At 42.2% G+C, this 19,072-nt stretch overlaps 1 protein-coding gene across 1 annotated transcript in view; it reads right to left on the reverse strand.

Annotated features, from left to right (window-relative positions):
* Positions 1-1,028: 1,028 nt before the first annotated feature.
* Positions 1,029-19,072, reverse strand: part of ATP10D (ATPase phospholipid transporting 10D (putative)) — an 83,647-nt gene continuing 65,603 nt past the window's right edge. Inside the window, exons 17-22 of the mRNA XM_007450972.1 lie at positions 18,376-18,501; positions 15,427-15,627; positions 10,416-10,496; positions 9,096-9,200; positions 4,850-5,037; positions 1,029-1,359 (exon numbers count right to left, since the gene is read on the reverse strand). Of these exons, the coding sequence (XP_007451034.1) occupies positions 1,029-1,359; positions 4,850-5,037; positions 9,096-9,200; positions 10,416-10,496; positions 15,427-15,627; positions 18,376-18,501 (1,032 nt within the window). The remainder of the gene's footprint in view (positions 1,360-4,849; positions 5,038-9,095; positions 9,201-10,415; positions 10,497-15,426; positions 15,628-18,375; positions 18,502-19,072) is intronic.

Genomic DNA, 19,072 nt, shown 5'->3' on the forward strand with positions numbered 1-19,072 from the left:
GCATAATACTTGAATAGTCATTAAGAAGAGCTTCATATAGACATGGAACGTCAGTATGGAAATTTCATGAAGGAAATTCTGGGTGGCTGACAATTTTCAGATGGACAGATACAGACTTTTAAAAGAACTCAACAATATATAATCTTAAAATGATACCTGGCAGTTTTGGTAGAAACTAGTTTCTTTGTTCCAACTAAAACCAGCATACATGATTTACAACAGCAATTAACTTTATATAGACATTCTTGTCCTAAAATGTATTAAAAAACAAATCTAAGAACCTCATGGGATCCTCCTGAGAACCACCTGTATTAGTGTCAGTTCCATAATATCTCATTTTCAGAGGCTGCAACAGCAGAAAAGTTGTAGGGTATTATAAAGACTATAAACCCTCATATGATCTCCCTAAGACTGTTCTGAAATTGATTGTCTCATTTTGATTAGGCTATTGTCAGTTTTAGAATATGGGAAATTGACAAAGGGCCCCTAGACTCAGCTGATTTTGTATTCCTTACCTATGGCCTCTGTTTCCCAATTGAAAACATCTGCACAGACGTATACCTCATAAAAAGTCTTCTGTTGACAGGAAGCAGAGAGAAGAACACATCTCCATGGAACTCTGGCATCCCTGCTGCCCCTTACCAGTGAAGCCTTCCACCTCGGGAGAACACTGAAATGAGCAGATAGTAAAATAAATATATGTCTCAAATGAATTCCCTTGAAAATATTTGCATGTCTAGCACAATTAAAATGCTTTTACAAAATCCAAAAAGTTTCCTAAAAGCATTTGATTCTGAATTAAATATTTCACTTCTCTAAACTCTGTTCAGGTCAAACTCTAACTTCCTTTACAAATGTCTACAAACATACAGTAAAGGTCATCACATTGGCTTTTCCAAGCCCAGTAAAATGTTCTTGTCCCTTAAGGAAAAATCCAAGTCATGCTGGTTTGGTAGAGGAACCTCTTCAAAGGCCCTCTTTCAAACTTGAAGGACTACTTGCAACTCCAGGGAGGGTATTCTGCTCTTTTAATCCTTTGAGGGTCCAGCCATCCCTGAGGCCTTATTTTCAGAGTAGTCTGAGTCTAAAGCAGTTTCACATACAGATAAATTCCCTTGCTCAACAGCACAAGAAGTTGCCGACATCACTGCAAAGACAGCAGAAGGGTCAGAAATGGGTATTCTCTCTGACTTAACAGCGGAGTGGTCAGAATACTTAGATGTCAACTGATCCATCTTTCCAGCCCCTTTCCACTTCTTGAGAGCTTCAGTCCTGTCCTCTGCAGGCAGTCTGTCAAAGAGTTTCGCCCTCAGAATTGGAGATGGGAACAGGGATCCCTGAAGAACTCTGTATATAAACCTAGGTTACAAAAAGCATCACAGAATTACATTCACCTCAATTGCATTATGGGACACAAAAAGTACTCACCAATTAGAAAAAGTAGAAGGGTCTCCTGACCCTTCTTGAGGTAAAGGGGGAGAATAAGTGAATTATAAAATGGAAAATATAACAATATTAAATTAGTATTTGTGAAACACTGAGAAAATAGTGAGTTCCTGAGTGTCAAATAAATCAAAAATAAAACCTGTAAAAGTAGAGATACCAATAGTGCTACAGCCTTAATGTTAAGTTAAATGAGATAATACATATAAAGCAGGCCAAGCATTGGCACACAGTGAGTGAGTATTTTTTTAAATGCTAGCTGTTAGTTTCCTATGGCTATTGCAGCAAATTACCACAAACTTGTCCCTTTCAGTCCAAGCTGACAGTATTTATGCTGCTATAGCAGTCACAAAAACCTTGTGAGTCTCCAATGTATGTCATGGGTATTTACACCATTAGATAAGAGGGTCCTCCACAGATCTTTCCTGTATATCCCACCTCCTTCCTTGGTGACTGCTGAGATGGCTAAGAGGATCCATGAGTCACATATCTAATCTCTTCAGCACTAGCAAAGGCTGTCCAGCCACACTCTGGGCCTTCGCTCCAGAGCATACTCCCAACAGCCAATCTCCTAATTTTAGCAAATTTGAAATCTGGATAGGCTGAGAATTTTCTAAATCTAGTTCCTTTGGGCTTAACAAGTACTTCCCTCAGTCTCTTTTCTCTCACATTTTTCTGTAAGAGGCAAGAAGAAACCAGACCAAACCTTCAAAAATTTGCTTAGAAAACTCCTCAGCTAAACATCCAAGTTCATCACTTACAAATTCTGCTTTCCACATAACAGCAGAACACAATTCAGCTAAGTTTTTTGCCACTGTATTGCAAAGATCCCCTTTCCTCCAATTTCGAATAACTTGTTTCTCCTTTCCTTCTGAGACCTCACCCGCAGTGCCTTTAACGTTCATATTTCTAGCAACATTCTACTTATGATCATTTACGTGTTTTCCAAGATGATATGGCTCTCTCTGCCCATGCTTCCTCCTTGCTTCTGAATTTTCACCAGCAGACACTGTAATGTCCATACTTCTATTGACAGTCTGTTTAAGGGAGTCTAGTATGTTTCTATTATGTGCCTCAAAATTCTTCCAGTCTCTGCCCATTATCTAATTTCAAAGTCTATTTCACATTTTTAGGTATTTGTTACAGCAGCACCCACGTTTCTGATACCAAAGTCTGTATTAGTTTCCTATAGCTGCTGTAACAAATTACCATAAGTGGGCTGGCTTAGAATAACAAAACCTTGTTCTCTCACAGTTCTGAAGGCCAAGAATTCCGAAATCAGTTTCACTGAAACAAAATCAAGGTGTTGGAAAGGCCATGCTCCCTCTGGAGGCTCTAGGGGAGAACTCACTCCTTGCTCCTTCTGGCTTCTGGTGGCTGCAGGCATTCCTTGGCTTGTGACCCAGAGATCTCTGCTACCATGGTCAAAGTGCTTTCTCCTTTTCTGTCAGTGTCAAATCTCACCCTGCCTCTCTCTGATAAAGACACTTGTGAGGGCATTTTGGGCCCAGCCAGATAATCTCCCCATCTCAAGATCCTTAATCACATCTGCAAATTCCTTTTTTTGCTAAATAAATAAAACATTCACCAGGTTCCAGGGATTAGGACACAGATGTATTTTAGGGGTCCGTTTTTTCAGCTCACCACAACAATATTAGATAAAATTGTACCATTAATGCTCTTGAAGAAAAATTTCAGGCTATAACTTAAAAGTAATTGTTTCTTCCTAAATTCTAAAAGTTCATCTTGTCAGTTTTTAATCTGAAAGCTGGTAATAACAGTGAACACTACAGAACCATCTCAGTTTACCAGTGATATTAAGTATACAACTGGAACCACCACAGAATGACTCAGGTGGGTTTTTCTTATGCATTTCTAGAACGGATGTCTTTCAGCAACAAAGGGTTTGTGCCCACTGTGCCTTATGATTGTATTACAGACTGGGGTTGGCAAACTTTTGTCCAATGGACCAGACAGTAATAGCTCAGGTTTTGTGAGCCAAATAGTCTCTGTTGGAACTGTTCAACTCTGTTGTTGTAGTGCAAAAGCAGCCATAGACAATATTTAAATTAGTGAGTATGTCTATGTTCCAATAAAACTTTACCAAAACAGGCAGTGGGTCAGATTTGGCCTGTGAGCCAATTTGTCAACCCTGTTAGAGAATAATATTGAATCACCATTTGATGTTCATATCATGTTTAAAAAGGTAGAACAGGGCTTCCCTGGTGGCGCAGTGGTTGAGAGTCCGCCTGCCGATGCAGGGGACACGGGTTCGTGCCCCGGTCCGGGAAGATCCCACATGCTGCGGAGCGGCTGAGCCCGTGAGCCATGGCCACTGAGCCTGCGCGTCCGGAGCCTGTGCTCCGCAACGGGAGAGACCACAACAGTGAGAGGCCCGCGTACCGCAAAAAACAAAAACAAAAAAACAAAAACAAACAAACAAACAAAATAGGTAGAACAGCGATTTGCTATAGTGTTTTCAGCTAAACAGATAGATTTTATAAAACTATAAAGGGGAAGAGCTCTAAAGAGTTCAAGAAATCTATAGATTGCAAAAAACAACAAAAAAACAAAAACAAACAAACAAACAAAATAGGTAGAACAGCGATTTGCTATAGTGTTTTCAGCTAAACAGATAGATTTTATAAAACTATAAAGGGGAAGAGCTCTAAAGAGTTCAAGAAATCTATAGATTAGAAACCCATGCATACCTCTTAGCCATTTCCATCCCATACGATATGAGAAATCAAGTTAAACTAAAATGGGAAAGTAACTGAAGTCAGAGAAGGGAGGTAAGTTTTCAGTGTTTATAGATCGTAGCAGAGATACGTGTCCCTCAGTACCCATTCTTCTTTTTAGAAGCCCCCAGATTTTAGCCACTCAGAGTCTACATACCCAGGTTCTAGTTAATGGGATATGACCAATGATGTGTACCACATCTGGGTCATGACAATACAAAAAAGAATAAAAAAGAAGAAAGATGGAAAGCTGCATGCCTTCCATCTTCTCTTTCTCCCTCCTGCAGGCTAAGATGCAGGGATGCAGCGACCCATGACCTGGATGTGCTGGTGGTGAGTCATCTTTAGTCACGCAGATGAGGGCAACGCCCTTGGGAGATGGCAGAAGAAAAAGAGGAAAGGAAAGGATCTAGGTCCTCGAATACCTTTGTGAAGTAAAGCTGCCCTATCCCTGTGGACTATCAACCAGACTAGAATTTTCCTTGAGAGAGAAATAAATTTTTTCATTTGCTTAAGCCACGTCTGTTCCCTGGCATATTTTAACTAGTACACAGACCGACTTTTCCACTACTAAACAGGACGGTCTACTGTCTATTCTTAGCAGTCGCTTGACGAATTCTAAGCCTATGACTTCACTTACTCTCTTGATGATAAAATAAACACCATACCTGGGCAGAAGAGCAACACAGGTTGTGAGAACACAAACTAAGCAGAACACTGGATCCAGCATGTGTTCCTGCATAATCCAATAGGGGTTGGATGGTGGGTTGCAAGTTACACACATGGCTCCAAAAACCAAGGCAAAGAAAAAATAAGACAAGATGCTCCCAACGATGACCAGCATGTGGATCCAAGTCTGCAAGACACGAAAAGCAGAGGAGATGAACACGCTCTGATAATTTTGCAGCCTGGCAAAATCTGCTCTGTTGAAGAGACATCACATTCCAAGCAGTGGGTGAATGGTGTAACAAACCTTAGTGAACAAAACACAAAATATTGAAGCGAGAAGGCAAGAGCACCTTTTGTGAATAGCTCATATCAGTGTTTAAGTTCTATAAAACTATGTCAAATACCAAAAAGTAACTCTGGTGCCTAGTTTACTTTGTATTGTCCAGGCACCATGAGGTGTTAGGATTTTCTCCTTATTTTTCCATATAGTCACTTACTGGTCTACTTCTTGTTTAAGATAATAGCTTAATCCAGTGAACCTCAAACTTTATCCATTTAAGTAGGTGGTAGACATTACTGTTGCTCACCAATATTCTCATTCTCTTCCTCTAATAAGCATTTGGGAGGATTGCATTTCCCCACCCCCTTGAAATTAAGCATGGCCACATGTCTTGCTTTGACTGATGAAACGCGGATGGAAGGGATGTGCAAGACTTTCTGATTAGAAGCATGGAAGAGCTGGTGTGCAATTTTCCATACTGTCTCCTTTCCTTCCACGTCTGACCAAGAAGTTCTTCTTGGGGATAATTCCAGGTGGTACAGCTACGAGACACAGCTTGGGTCACTGAGCCACCCCTCAGAGGATAATTTCTCTAGAGCTGTCTGGAACCTTAGTAACTTTACATGAGCAAGAAATACATCTCTTTATATCACACTATAACCTATCCACCTTCATATCTACATAGAGCTTGCATTATTATTTTTTTAAATTTTTCTGTAAACTGGCTCACTATCTAATTAAGTAAATTTATTTAGAAAGAAAAGCAGATCACTACCTTAAATGTAATATCAGCATTACCTGTCATAACAGTGATGAGTCTGGGGTCTGATCTGTCTTTGTTACAAAGGGAAATTAGCAAGAGTTATTGCGAGAAAAAGTAACAGCCCCAAACAGAATTCTTCTCTGACATAATCTGAAGTATGAGAGAATCACCTTCATGTTGTGCAGTAGTCAGTGTTACTTAGTGCAGTGTACAGTCCCACCTAAAATCATTGTGTATACCATGGTGGTACACATTACTCTTTTGGGGGAAGACTGCTTTTATTAATCATTTTCACTCTCTAGGGCTATAATTCTCAAACAAGACCCAATATTCTCCATTTTCCTCTTAACCTTGCAAAGTATTTCTCCAGGGTAGATAGTTTCACAAGAGTCACAAAGACTACTCATATTTTATAAAGATACACAAAATGCTCAGAAAATGTTGGCCCAATTTTTTTTTTTCTCAAATGCTCTTGCTTCCCACTGAGCCCTGATTTTTTTTTCCTTTAAGAAGCGCTTTTGGCAAGTGACATGTGACTTGATGGAGTTGACTCGTTTAAATAAATGGATGCAGTGAAAGTCAAGGGACGCTGGGTAAAAACTGACAGGGAGGTGGGAGAGGTAGCAAAGGGATGGTGCGCAAAAGTGTGAAGGAAACCAATTCATATTCTCAGAATGACTGACTCTTACTGACAACAGACCTTCAGAGGCCATGAGCTTTAGCCTTCCCTGGTGTGAGAAACAATTCTTAAATGATGCATCCTTTATAGAGTAGTCACTGTTCTCGGCACCTGGCTTTCATTCCCCTTCTCTTAGTGAAGACACCCAGCGCTATGCACAGTCTTGGTAAAATATTCCTCCTCTCGCCAAAGCCTATGGCTGGAGCTAAGGAAACAGAATTCTATCACCAGGGACTGAACCTGGAGCACAATGAATGAGGCAAGAGCAGAAAATGACTGGGGCCAAATCAGACCAGAGTACCAGCCTGGTAAGCCTGTCCATTGGTTTCTGTTCCCTGGATCTCTGGAGCCACTCTGGATCCTCGGGATGTTTTTTTGTTTGTTTGTTTTACCGTGATTTTCAATATATTTTGAATAACTTTTCCATTTGCTCAGGTTAGTCAAAATAGTTTGCTGCTGCTCATAACCACTGAACCCAAACTGACGCTTGACATGTTAGAGCCTCTGGAACACTAATCAGTGTCAGAACTTAAAACACTTCCTTAGGCAGTAGCAAAAGTACCTACATAATTGCTTAAAAATGAAATTCAATAAATATTCAAACAACCCCACATATTTTAGTTCTAGAATTCTCTTTACTCTTCCCATCTAGTATTTGCAGCTATTAACCTTTTACAACACTTTAGGCTTGTAAGGTCTGGTTATAGCAGGTTGTAAGCAAAGCAGGTGATGTCAAAAATATTCAGCCCTACTTAAGAAATTATAAATAATCTCAATATATAACTTTGTATAACATTTAAAACTACAGCCTCATTCAGGGCTTCCCTGGTGGCGCAGTGGTTGAGAGTCCGCCTGCCGATGAAGGGGACGCGGGTTCGTGCCCCGGTCTGGGAAGATCCCACGTGCCGTGGAGCGGCTGGGCCCATGAGCCATGGCCGCTGAGCCTGCGCGTCCAGAGCCTGTGCTCCGCAGCGGAAGAGGCCACAGCAGTGAGAGGCCCACGTACCGCAAAAACAAACAAACAAAAAAAACTATAACCTCATTCAGCTATTTCCTGTTTGAAATGCATCACCACCAACATGTTATATATACCCCAAACACTGGTTACTCATTTAATCACTCATTTATTCATTCAAATATTTTTTGAGCACAAACTGTGTGCCAGTCTTGTCCTAGATACTTGTATACAGTGGTGAACAAAATAAACATGAACCCTGTCCTCAAAGAGATTATAGTCTAATGTAGAAGAGAAACACGAATAGTACAATCACATAATTAAATGAAGAATTATAAGTTATTATTAGGACTATGAATAAAAACAAGAGGATGGGGCCTCCCTGGTGGCGCAGTGGTTGAGAGTCCGCCTGCCGATGCAGGGGATATGGGTTCGTGCCCCGGTCCGGGAGGATCCCACATGCCGCGGAGCAGCTGGGCCCGTGAGCCATGGCCGCTGAGCTTGCGCGTCCGGCAACGGGAGAGGCCACGACAGTGAGAGGCCCACATATCGCAAAAAAAAGAAAAAAAAAAAAAAACAAGAGGATGGTGTGAAAAAATGGATGGTTAGGGAAGGGCTCTTGGGAGAAGCAGCACTTTTGATGAAACCTACAATAACATTTGAGCTGGGTAGAGTACAGGGATCTGAAAGTGGGCTAGGAATGCTCCCATCAGAAGATACGGTCTGTGCTAAGGCAGTTTACTTGCCAGACATGGGTGGGATGTTCTTCACTTGCAGACAAAGGTTTAAAGTAAAGCTCTCTTTACCTGAATCCTTCATATTAGCTTTGCTGTAGAGATACCCTGCAATCTTTTTGTTTTTTTTTTTTTGAGGTACGCGGGCCTCTCACTGTTGTGGCCTCTCCCGTTGCGGAGCACAGGCTCCAGACGCACAGGCTCAGCGGCCATGGCTCACGGGCCCAGCCGCTCCGCGCCATGTGGGATCTTCCCGGACCGGGGCACGAACCCATGTCCCCTGCATCGGCAGGCAGACTCCCAACCACTGCACCACCAGGGAAGGCCCCTGCAATCATTTTGATGAAAAGACTTAACTTTATCATTAAGCTGGCAACTAAGTTCAAAAAGACCTAGCTGTAAATGAAATGAATGGTAAAAATTCTGGAGGGAGAAAAAATTTTTTTTTGTATTATGAGAAAAGCATCAAATCATCACTTACAGAAGTCAGTATATCAGGATTATGGCATTACACCGGTTTTCCTTTTAGTTGAAAGGCAACAGCTTGGTCTTGAAGGATGCTGTCCATAGAAGTGTAATTGTTTCTCCAGCCTGACTCACCTCCACTAACCATCCACACCGTGGATGCCACCAAGGGGACCAGGCAGGTGTTCTCCACTCTCCCTGGCTGCACATCAACCTCAGCATAACGGCACTCAACGATCCACAAGAGTGGTCGTGGATCACCCTTATTCCTTAGAGTCATTACTCTTCTTATGACCACTTGTCTTGTAGGCATGAAGACAATTCCCCCAATGAGTTTCAGGCTACTTCAGAGGCAGGAAAACTACTCACCAAACTCTTGCTTTCAATTACCAGATGGAGGACAATGATGAACAGAGCAGCTGTGTTCAGGGGGTTTCCAAAGGTAAAGATGTCAATGTCTGAGCCCTGGTAGGTCTACAAAGAGAGAACAAAAGTCGGTGATCTTGGAGAGTTGTGTACCCTCAGCCACACAGTATCATCAGTTTCATCACTCTATTCCACGACCCAAGTGAGGACTGAGTCCCTTTCTTCAGTGTTCCTGATAACTGATCATTTAGGATAAACTTGAACATTTTTAGAAAAAGAGACTCTCTCCCAGACAGGCCATCTAAATTTTGAACTTTTTGGTTGGAATTCCTCTGCATTCTGAATCATAATTCATTTTCCCTGATCCTTTTACTTATACTTCCAACTCTTTGAGGTATAGAGAAAGATCAAATCTGTTCCACTTAACAGAGCTGAAAATCTCTGAAGCAGGTACTCTGGCTAACCTGAGTTTATACCCCGGTTAAGTAAATATCCACCCCTCTCATACGCATATGTCTTCAAAGTCCTTAAAGGATTCCGCAAATGACACAATTTTCTGATCTTTTACAATTCTAGTCATTCTCTCCTAAATACACTTCAGATGCCTTATCTATATACCTCTTGAAATGCAGTATCCCTAGAATATTCTAGCTGGGTAAATTCAAGTAATTTCATTTGAATAAAGAATGAAAATTGTTAACTTAGAGACTATTACCTTTTCCCTTTTTATTACTGAACTTTTGTTATCCATCCGTGATCATATTAGTGTTTTCTTCCAGGGAGGGGGTGTGTGTGAATGGGCAGCTACGTCATGCTGCTTTGTGCTTGGTGTTGGCCTAAACTTTTAAATTCATTTACACATTCTCTGCTCAGTCACATTTCTTCCATTCTTTACCTGTTTAACAATTTTTTTTTTCTTTTAGTTTTGGGGAGCCTCTACTTAAATTTAATACTCGGAATGTCATCCTGGTAGAATTAGCCCAGCACTCCCTAATAACAGCTTTCATATTCTGACCTTGCCTCTCTGATTCTGACTCATTTAATTATAAGCCAGGCTTTCAACTTTAAAGTCATTGATGAAAACTATCAAGCAGTACAGGGCTAAAAAAGAGACCCAGGAGGACTCAGCTAAGCACTTCTCTCCAAATTTAATCCATTACCTAACATATTTGGGAGGAGTGTTATAATGTAGTCAGTAAATAATCAACTTGATTATATGAGCAAACTACCCTAATATACCCATTCTATATGCTGATACTGGTGACAGAGTACAAAGAGGTACCATTGATTAACAACAAATCCTTTGAGTGAACAAGGACTTACATAGTAAGGCACAAAGAAGCAGACCAGGCTTTGATAAAAGGCATCCAACAAGGTGATCCAGAAGGTGAGTGGTAAGTATGCCTGAAAATGAAACAGATATTGGGGAGGGAGTAAGATTAGTAACAGTCAAGCAAGATCAAGGAACAACACAAGCCAGTACTTGTTTTTGCTTCTCTGAGAGAAAAATCTATTCCTTCATTCTCTCATTCACAAAACAGGTGAGATTTGTAAGTAGTAGTGGAAGAATGAGGGGTGACCATTGAATGAGATGAGTTCACAGGGGAAAAATAACCCTGAAGGAACTCTTCAACTCCTATTGCTTTTATCATTGGATCAATCTTAAATCTACCTCAAATAAGGACAGTAGTACTAATTTCCATTTCCCATTGATCAGAAAACAGTTTCAAAAACTTCTCCAATCCATCCACCTTTATTTCCATTACTCCCTTCATTCTAATTCACCATCAACTCTCTATGAATGATGGGACAGCCATCTAACTGGCCTCTTTGCTTCCTCTCTCAGCCCTAATCCAATCTTCCCACAGCAGCCAGATGGTTTTAAAAAATGTAAATCAGGTCATGCCATCTCCCTAATTAATCAAACTGACCACCCCTCCTATTCCTCCAATGACTTCCACTGCATTTCCCATACAATCTAAGTTCCTTCCCATGGTCTAGGAGGTCCTGCATGGTCTGCCCATGGAAGCCCCTGCTCTCCAGGGCCACCCACCTGTTCTGTCATTCACCATCCTCCCAACACACAGGCTTCACCCTATTTCTCAAATATGCCAATCCCCTCTTTCCTCAGGGCTTCACCTGTGCTGTCATCTCTGCCAGAAATTCTTCCTGGACCTCCACACGACCAGTTCCTCACTATTCATATCCCAGCTCAAATATCACTTCCTCATAGAGGCACAGACCCCAGACCAGTCTAAAAGTCATGCCCACTTAATCATTTACTACCATGGCATTCTTAGAAGTCTCTCATCACCATCGGAAATAATCTTATCTGTTTACCTAATGATTTTATGTTTCTCTCAACAGAATGCAAGCTTCATAAAGTGGAACCTGGGCTCTCTTATTCAAGTGATTAAAACAGTGCCTGGTACATAGCAGGTACTCAAATATTTGTTGGATTAATAAACTATTCTTATATAACTTTTCACGTGCTAAACTGCTTCCTACCAAAAGCTTGTAGAAACAGAGAAAGATCAAGTAGAGATACCAGTCAAGTGACTGAAAACAGGTTTTCAAACAAAAGATAGTTCTGATCAAATAGTAATGTGTGTGCAAAAGGATTCTGAGGCTCCATTCAGACCCAGCAGGAAGGATGGAGTGCTACAGTGTATTAGTGATGTCTGCCATGAACAAAAATGATAACACATGTATCATATCCCTGAGCTAGTCTTCCCTTTTCTTAACGTGTTTATAGTCTTATTTCCTTTCAAATGCAAAAAGAAACTGAAATTTTCTTGAAAATGTGTAATTGTCTCCTAAAGCTTTATAAATATACAACATCTCCATATAAATTCTTCTGTCCTTCAAGAGATTACACTTAGAAGTTCTACATCTTTTTTTTTTTCTTTTTTATCTCTTTGTCCTCTAAAATCAAAGCAATGAAGATTCATCATTTCCAGTCTACTTTTCCCTGTAGCTTCTTTTACAACTCTGTCATGGGGAATGATGGAATCTTCTACCTGCCTTTCTTCATCCAAGGGTCCATAAACTCTAAGCAGAAGCACAATCAAATGGTGGAAGAAAATGGGGCAGAGTCAAAGGGGCAACCAAAATGTCACTGGACAAGAGAGAACAATTTCAGGATAAGTTAAAATATAGCTTCATGCTTCTGGGGGAACAGAGGTTGCTCAAAAAACCTAGAGCCAAAAGGTTAACAAGCACACTTTCTCCACAGTAATGTGAGCAAGGGGATTAGGGGTAGAGAAGGGTTATGGATAAATGAAGGGCTGAAGGGAGTGACTCATGGGATCTCCTGGAAACTGAGAGGGAAAACCTGGACATGAAGTCAAAGCCAGGAAAGAAGGCTGTGTGGGTGATGAGAGATGGGTAATAGACGATTGCTTCTTGGAAGGGACGCTTCTGGCTGCAGCCTTCCAGACTCATCTCCTTTCAAGGAGAGAGATGCTATAACCCTGGGAAGTATATTTCATGACACCAAAGACAGGAAATGGCCCAAGCATAAAATAGAATTTGTTTGGAGGCCAAGTTCAAAGGAAGGACAACTCTTCCGGAAGGTAACGTCAATGAAATTAATTACCTTTTATCAATAGCCACATGCTGGGACTCTGCCTGCTTTACCATGTATTATAAAACTGGCCAGCTCAATAGAACAATGTGTGCAAAGGCTTGATAGCAGTGTTCAACAATAGGAAACAATGACCTCAACTCTTCCAAGTGTAAAGACTAATTACAATCTTCAGGCTGAACAAACGGGCTTTTAAAACACCAAGCTATAAAAATGTTAAAGGTCTGCTTTTACCCCTCTCTCCCCAATGGACTTGGAATTTAACTTAGACCTACGGTACAGGACAATCTTCATTAATATCAACCACATATTCCTGCACCCCTGGCCTTGAGCTTTAAGTCAGATTGGACTTTTTTAGGAAAACCTCATGTGGTTCCTTGATCTGAATGGGTTGGATGATATTAAAGGATTGTAAGGATTTCTTCCTCCCTGGAAGTTGACTTCTCCATGTTGGCTGCACCACGAGCCTAGGGACATTAAATTACCCTCAGTCTCAAAAGGCAGTTCAACCCATAATAAAATTGGATTGATGAAAATAAATGCATCTTTTTTGTGTGTGTGTGGTACACGGGCCTCTCCCTGTTGTGGCCTCTCCCGTTGCGGAGCACAGGCTCCGGACGCGCGGGCTCAGCGGCCATGGCTCACGGGCCCAGCCGCTCCGCGGCACGTGGGATCTTCCCGGACCGGGGCACGAACCCGCGTCCCCTGCATCGGCAGGCGGACTCTCAACCACTGCGCCACCAGGGAAGCCCAATGCATCATTTTAAATTAAGCATTTCCTCGAATTTTTGGTTAAGTCTGGAGTTGGGGGTGGGCTAAAAATAACAATATTGAGAGGGTAATCTTACTTAATCCTCACACCATCTCCATAAAGTAAAGAAACCGGAGTACAGGCAAGTTAAATAACTTACCAAGGTCACATACCACTGAACCAGAATTTAAACTCAGGCTAAACATCACCCATCATTTCTAACATGTGCTGCTCTGGGTCAGCATCTTCGGAACAGTGAGGCCAGTAAAGTCCGACCCATGGATTTCTCATGACGGGTCTCATTTTCATCTCTCCAGTCCTTTTACAGGAAACCCTCCTTCCCAATCCTGTCCATAGGGTTCAGCTCTGTCCCCAGGAATGATCTATGGCCCAGGCCTAGTCAATGAGAAAATGATCTTTCTAGCCACAATGATAAGCACAGGCAAAGGCATGGGACTCAAGCTGGGCCAAGGAGTTGTAACCAGCACATTGACAGTTGCTTTAAGAATAATGCTGTTTGGCTACCATTACTCCTGGATTTTGCAGCTATGAGAGCCAACATATTTCCATTTTTCACTAAGCCAATTTGAGCTGGTTTTCTGTCACTTGCAACTGAAAGAGTCCTGACTAACAGAGTCCTTTTCTCAAGGCTAGAATATCTGACCAGATTGACCCCTCAGCTTTGTCCACTTATACGTGTCTACAGGTTGCTGGTCCACCTCAGTCTCTGTGATCCTGGCAATGTCCTTAGGAGCGCACTTTGGATTTCTGCCCATTAAACAGCGAAGAGGTGTGTGTGTGGGGTGCACCCAAGGACCAAAGATAGCATCAGTGTTCTTTCTGCAGCACAGCAGGGGATCGGGAACTGGGGTTTACCTGTACCACCCATGAGCTTGGTGACACAGGCAGATTACTTAAAGTACCTCCCTGTGCCTGACTTTCCTCATCTAGTGTGGATAACGATAGCATCTACCCTGCAGGATCATTTTGAGAAGTAGATTTATGTAAGTTAAGGACTTATAACAGTGCCTGGCATGTAAGAGGCATTACATAAATGTTCATAAGACCATCTCAATGCCGATTATTAATTTTGTAAAAGACAAATTAGAAAAAAAAAGCTTTTAAGACAGCTAGCCCAATTGGCAACTACAATACTATAGATAAGAGGAAATGAGACATCAGGGACATATCAGAGGTGGATGGACAGGATTGAGTTAAGGGGAGGTGGGACGTGCGTTTAGGGAGAGGGAACCACTAAGTTCACACCACTATTCTGCGTGACAGCAGAACCTGAAGACTTTAAGTTAGGCTTTAGAACCAGACTAATAAGGGTTCCCATCCTAGCTCTGCCATTTTTTTCTTTTTCTTTTTTTTTAAATTTTTTTGGGGGGGTACGCGGGCCTCTCACTGTTGTGGCCTCTTCCAATGTGGAGCACAGGCTCCGGACACGCAGGCTTAGCGGCCATGGCTCACAGGCCCAGCCGCTCCGCGGCATGTGGGATCTTCCCGGACCGGGGCATGAGCCCGTGTCCCCTGCATCAGCAGGCGGACTCTCAACCACTGCGCCACCAGGGAAGCCCTCTGCCATTTTTTAGCTGTGAGGTTATTGGAAAAATTATTCAGCCCCCCTGAAGTTCAGATTCTTTCTCTTAGAATGGGAACAATACCAAGTCCTCTCTCAAAGTGCTTTGTGAGGATAAATGGGACTGGGGATATTTAGTAGTGTGCACAAAAGGCAGCATCGTGGGGTCTAGTAAATACTAGATATTTTTAGTTGTAAGGTCTGAGGACTGGATTTCTGCTTATAAATACCTAAGATCTTTCACAGTTTTATTTGTGTTCATCTCAGAAGCGACTGACTTAATAGCTGCTGTGTTAGTAGAGATCTTTGGAAACAAACAGATGATTCAAATAGTTTTCAATACCCAACAACATTGGAGCTGAGGGGCTTTGACAGCAGCTACGTATCGGTCTGTGCGTTTTTGCCATACACCCACCTCTGTCTTCTGGCCGTTCCTATAAAGCTCAGGCAGTCGCATGAGGGTCTCTGCAGACACATCTTTCTCCAGGACACCGTAAATGATGGGTGGGGCGGATGTGAAAAGGAGGTTGAAGAAGATCAAGACCCAGTAGTCAGTCATGGATGTTCCTGAAAACCCACAAAAGAACTGGTACCAGAAAAGGAGGTTCACATAGGCCTAGGGACACAAAGAGGAACATTCGCGTCTTAGAGTCAGCAATGCGTGCTAGGACCGCACACGCCACACGCTGCTGTCCTGAGCCATGTGATCTCAGCCCCTCCTTTCCTCACTCACAGAATGGAAGACCACAACTTACCTTGCAGGTTTTTTTGGTAAATGTTTAACTAAATTAAAACACACACACACACACACACACACACATACACACACACACACACACACACACACCATTTACTATGTGGTGCTGGCACTGTTCTAAGAGCTCTGAAAAGAATACATTTAATTTTAGTAACAACTTGGGAATTACTGTTGTTCCCATTTTACAGATGAGGAAAGTAAGGCACGGAGAGGCTAAGGAACTTGCCCAAAGTTACCTGGCTAACACGTGGCAGAGTCAGTATTCAAATGCAGATGTTCTAGCTCCAGATGAAGAGAACCTAGCCCTATGCCTGGTATGTAGCAGCCATACAACAAGTGTTCATTCTCTTGCTTTCTGGGTTCACAGTTGAAATGGGATGGTGTCGGTTGAGTGGCCAACCATCCCAATTTGCTTGGGACTGAGGAATTTCCCAGGACATGGTACTCTTACTATAAAAACTAGGACAGTCCCAGGAAAACCAGGACAGGTGGTCATGCTAGAGGCCAGGCACATACATAGTTTCTTATTTTGTCTCACACAGAGTAAGTCCATGATAGCAAAAGCTCTGTGCCCTGAAGCAAGGCAGGCCACAGGAAAGGTCACTGGGCTTAGAATTAGGGGGTCTTGTTTCAAGTCCTAGGGAAACTTCCTATTGACTATATGACTTTAGGTCATTTTAATAACCTCTATGAATTTTGGTTTCTATGTCTGGAAAATGAGAATTATACGACATCAGGTCTTAGTATCAAGATCCAGTTAGCAACTGCTCATGACCTGAAAAATGCCTTTTTATCGATTTTAATTAATTGATTAAGATATTATTGTTGGCACCATAGATACACTGAAACACCTCAGGATGGGGACCACAATCCTTAGAATAGAGTTTCTTAGTCTAGGGTCCATGGATATGCATTATGCCTCACTCCTGAAAATGTACAGGTTTTAGGTATATGCGGTTTGGGGCACTATTCTGGGGAATGAATCCATAGTCCTTATCACTATCTCAAAAATTGCCCAAGATCCAAGAACCTTAGTCTCAGAAAGCTACGCTATTCGAATGGCTTCTGATACTGGCCCTGTTCTCCATCGTTTACAAACCATTTGTTGTTTGGCTAGGCAAGAAAGAGGCAGAAACAAGTCAGGAGGATTTCAGTGTGAACGGGCCGTCAAGGTTTACGGAGCAGAACGGCCCCAGGGTCCTTGCTCCCTGGTGATGTTCTCTCTACTAATAAACACCCCCTCTCTCCAAGGGCATGTGGCATCTCCTTTTTTTTTTTTCATGAGACAAAATTTTAAATACCTAACAACAGTTGGACATTTGTTTTATCATAATGTCCTAGTCTCTTTCTAATATTAGTTAGAAATATGGAGTTAAAAAGAAGGCGGAGAGGATGCAGTGGACTGCATCATAATAGAAGAGAAGGTAGAAAAATGCAAAGGTATTTTAAAAGCCCGGGAGACGGGCTCCCCTCTAAAAGTCATTGACCACTAAGTCCCGGAATTTTAAGTTACAAATCACAGCTTTCCCCAGAATCACACTGACAGAGATATTATACATTTCAAATATTTTCATACAGTGTCAAGGCTTTCTTAAACTTTGACTGAATATGCTAATTCCAATTAGGAAAGTACTGAAAGCTTCCTGAAAAGTTCATCTTGCTATAGGAAAAAAAAATGCTCCTGCTGACTGACCAACAGACAGACAGACACATATGCACGCACCGATCTAAATTACATATTTGGGATATCCTAAAAATGACCCATTAAAGTCATCTTTTTCCTAAAGATGGCATTTCAACAGAGTGATGTAAATTTCTGGTTACTACTAACTTGCTACATACACATTTTAAAGACCAAGAATAAATGTGGTCTGAAAATCCTGACATATTTACATAATCACCCCACCTAGAAGGGATTTAGGTGAAGCAATCTAAGGTCCACATGGGTTTATGAGAGAGAAAACTGAAATTTAAATGGTTTGCTGAAGATTCGAAGCCAGGAATCCTACTACTCAAATTCTGCCCTTCTATGAATTACATAGTCAAAATTAAGTTCCTTGACCATCAAATAGCTACCAAGCACAAACACATTTTACAGGCTTGCCAAAGAATTCTTCATCTGGGAGTGCTAGCCAGCTACAGCCTAAGGCACTATACTGGGTTTTCATCTGTATCTGTGTCTTCAATATACCACATGGGACATCCGTCTGGGGACAGCATATATACATATATCTCCTGTAAAATGGAAGCAAACCTTTTCATTCTCTACTGACAGAAAGCATTAAACATTTCATAATTCTGCTTGTCACAACCTTTTAAGGAAGGTCAAGAACTGGATTCTAAACGAATCAGACAGGGCTTAATTGAATTTAAATGCATAGGGAATAGAAAATGCTAGCAGATGGACAAGCCTAGCAATCTGCTGTCAGCAGCTGAAACACAGCACATTCCCAGATTATTCCTGGTAAGACAGCAGAAGTGCTCCTGGCTGCTTCCCAAACATCAACAAGCAAAGTGAGCTTAGCATCGGGCCCTTCCTCTTCACCCCTTACACAAGCTGGAGTGGAAGGGAGAAGGGAGGGGGGCAAATTTTCTGGAGCTACATACCACGTTCTTGTAGAAAAAATAGAGAATCATGTTGGAAAGTCGGGTATAACACCAGTGCCCGTGGACAAGGAGTAGCTTGCTGAGATGTTTAAACTGGGAAATGGCAAAGTCACTGGCCATCACAGCCTGCAGAGGCAATGCGGAAAGAACGTCACCCTGAGCCATGGAACATGTTAGAACAGACACAGCATAGCAGCCTAACCGCCAGCAGGCTCAGACTGGTCAAATATGTGGTTTAAACCTAAGACCGGAAAAAAAAAAAAAAAAAAACCTTTAAACAAACAAAAACCCATGAATACAGAGCCTTAACGGGTTACCTGGAGTTACCACTCAGTTTTCCAGTGTGGTCCAATGAAACAAAACTTCTCTCTGGTCACCATTCATGATGTAATCTCAGCAAGCGTACTTTCCCTAGACAGCAGCTCCCTTACCAAGAACTCTGTGCATTACAGTGTGCATTTGCTTGTCCTCCATGAGGAGGATATTAAAAGTATATAGTCGTGGGCTTCCCTGGTGGCGCAGTGGTTGAGAGTCCGCCTGCCGATGCAGGGGACACGGGTTCGTGCCCCGGTCCGGGAGGATCCCACATGACGCGGAGCGGCTGGGCCCATGAGCCATGGCCGCTGGGCCTGTGCGTCCGGAGCCTGTGCTCCGCAACGGGAGAGGCCACAACAGTGAGAGGCCCGCGTACCGTTAA

This window comes from Lipotes vexillifer, unplaced genomic scaffold (assembly GCF_000442215.2).
Source record: "Lipotes vexillifer unplaced genomic scaffold, Lipotes_vexillifer_v1.1 scaffold404, whole genome shotgun sequence".
Taxonomy (NCBI): domain Eukaryota; kingdom Metazoa; phylum Chordata; class Mammalia; order Artiodactyla; family Lipotidae; genus Lipotes; species Lipotes vexillifer.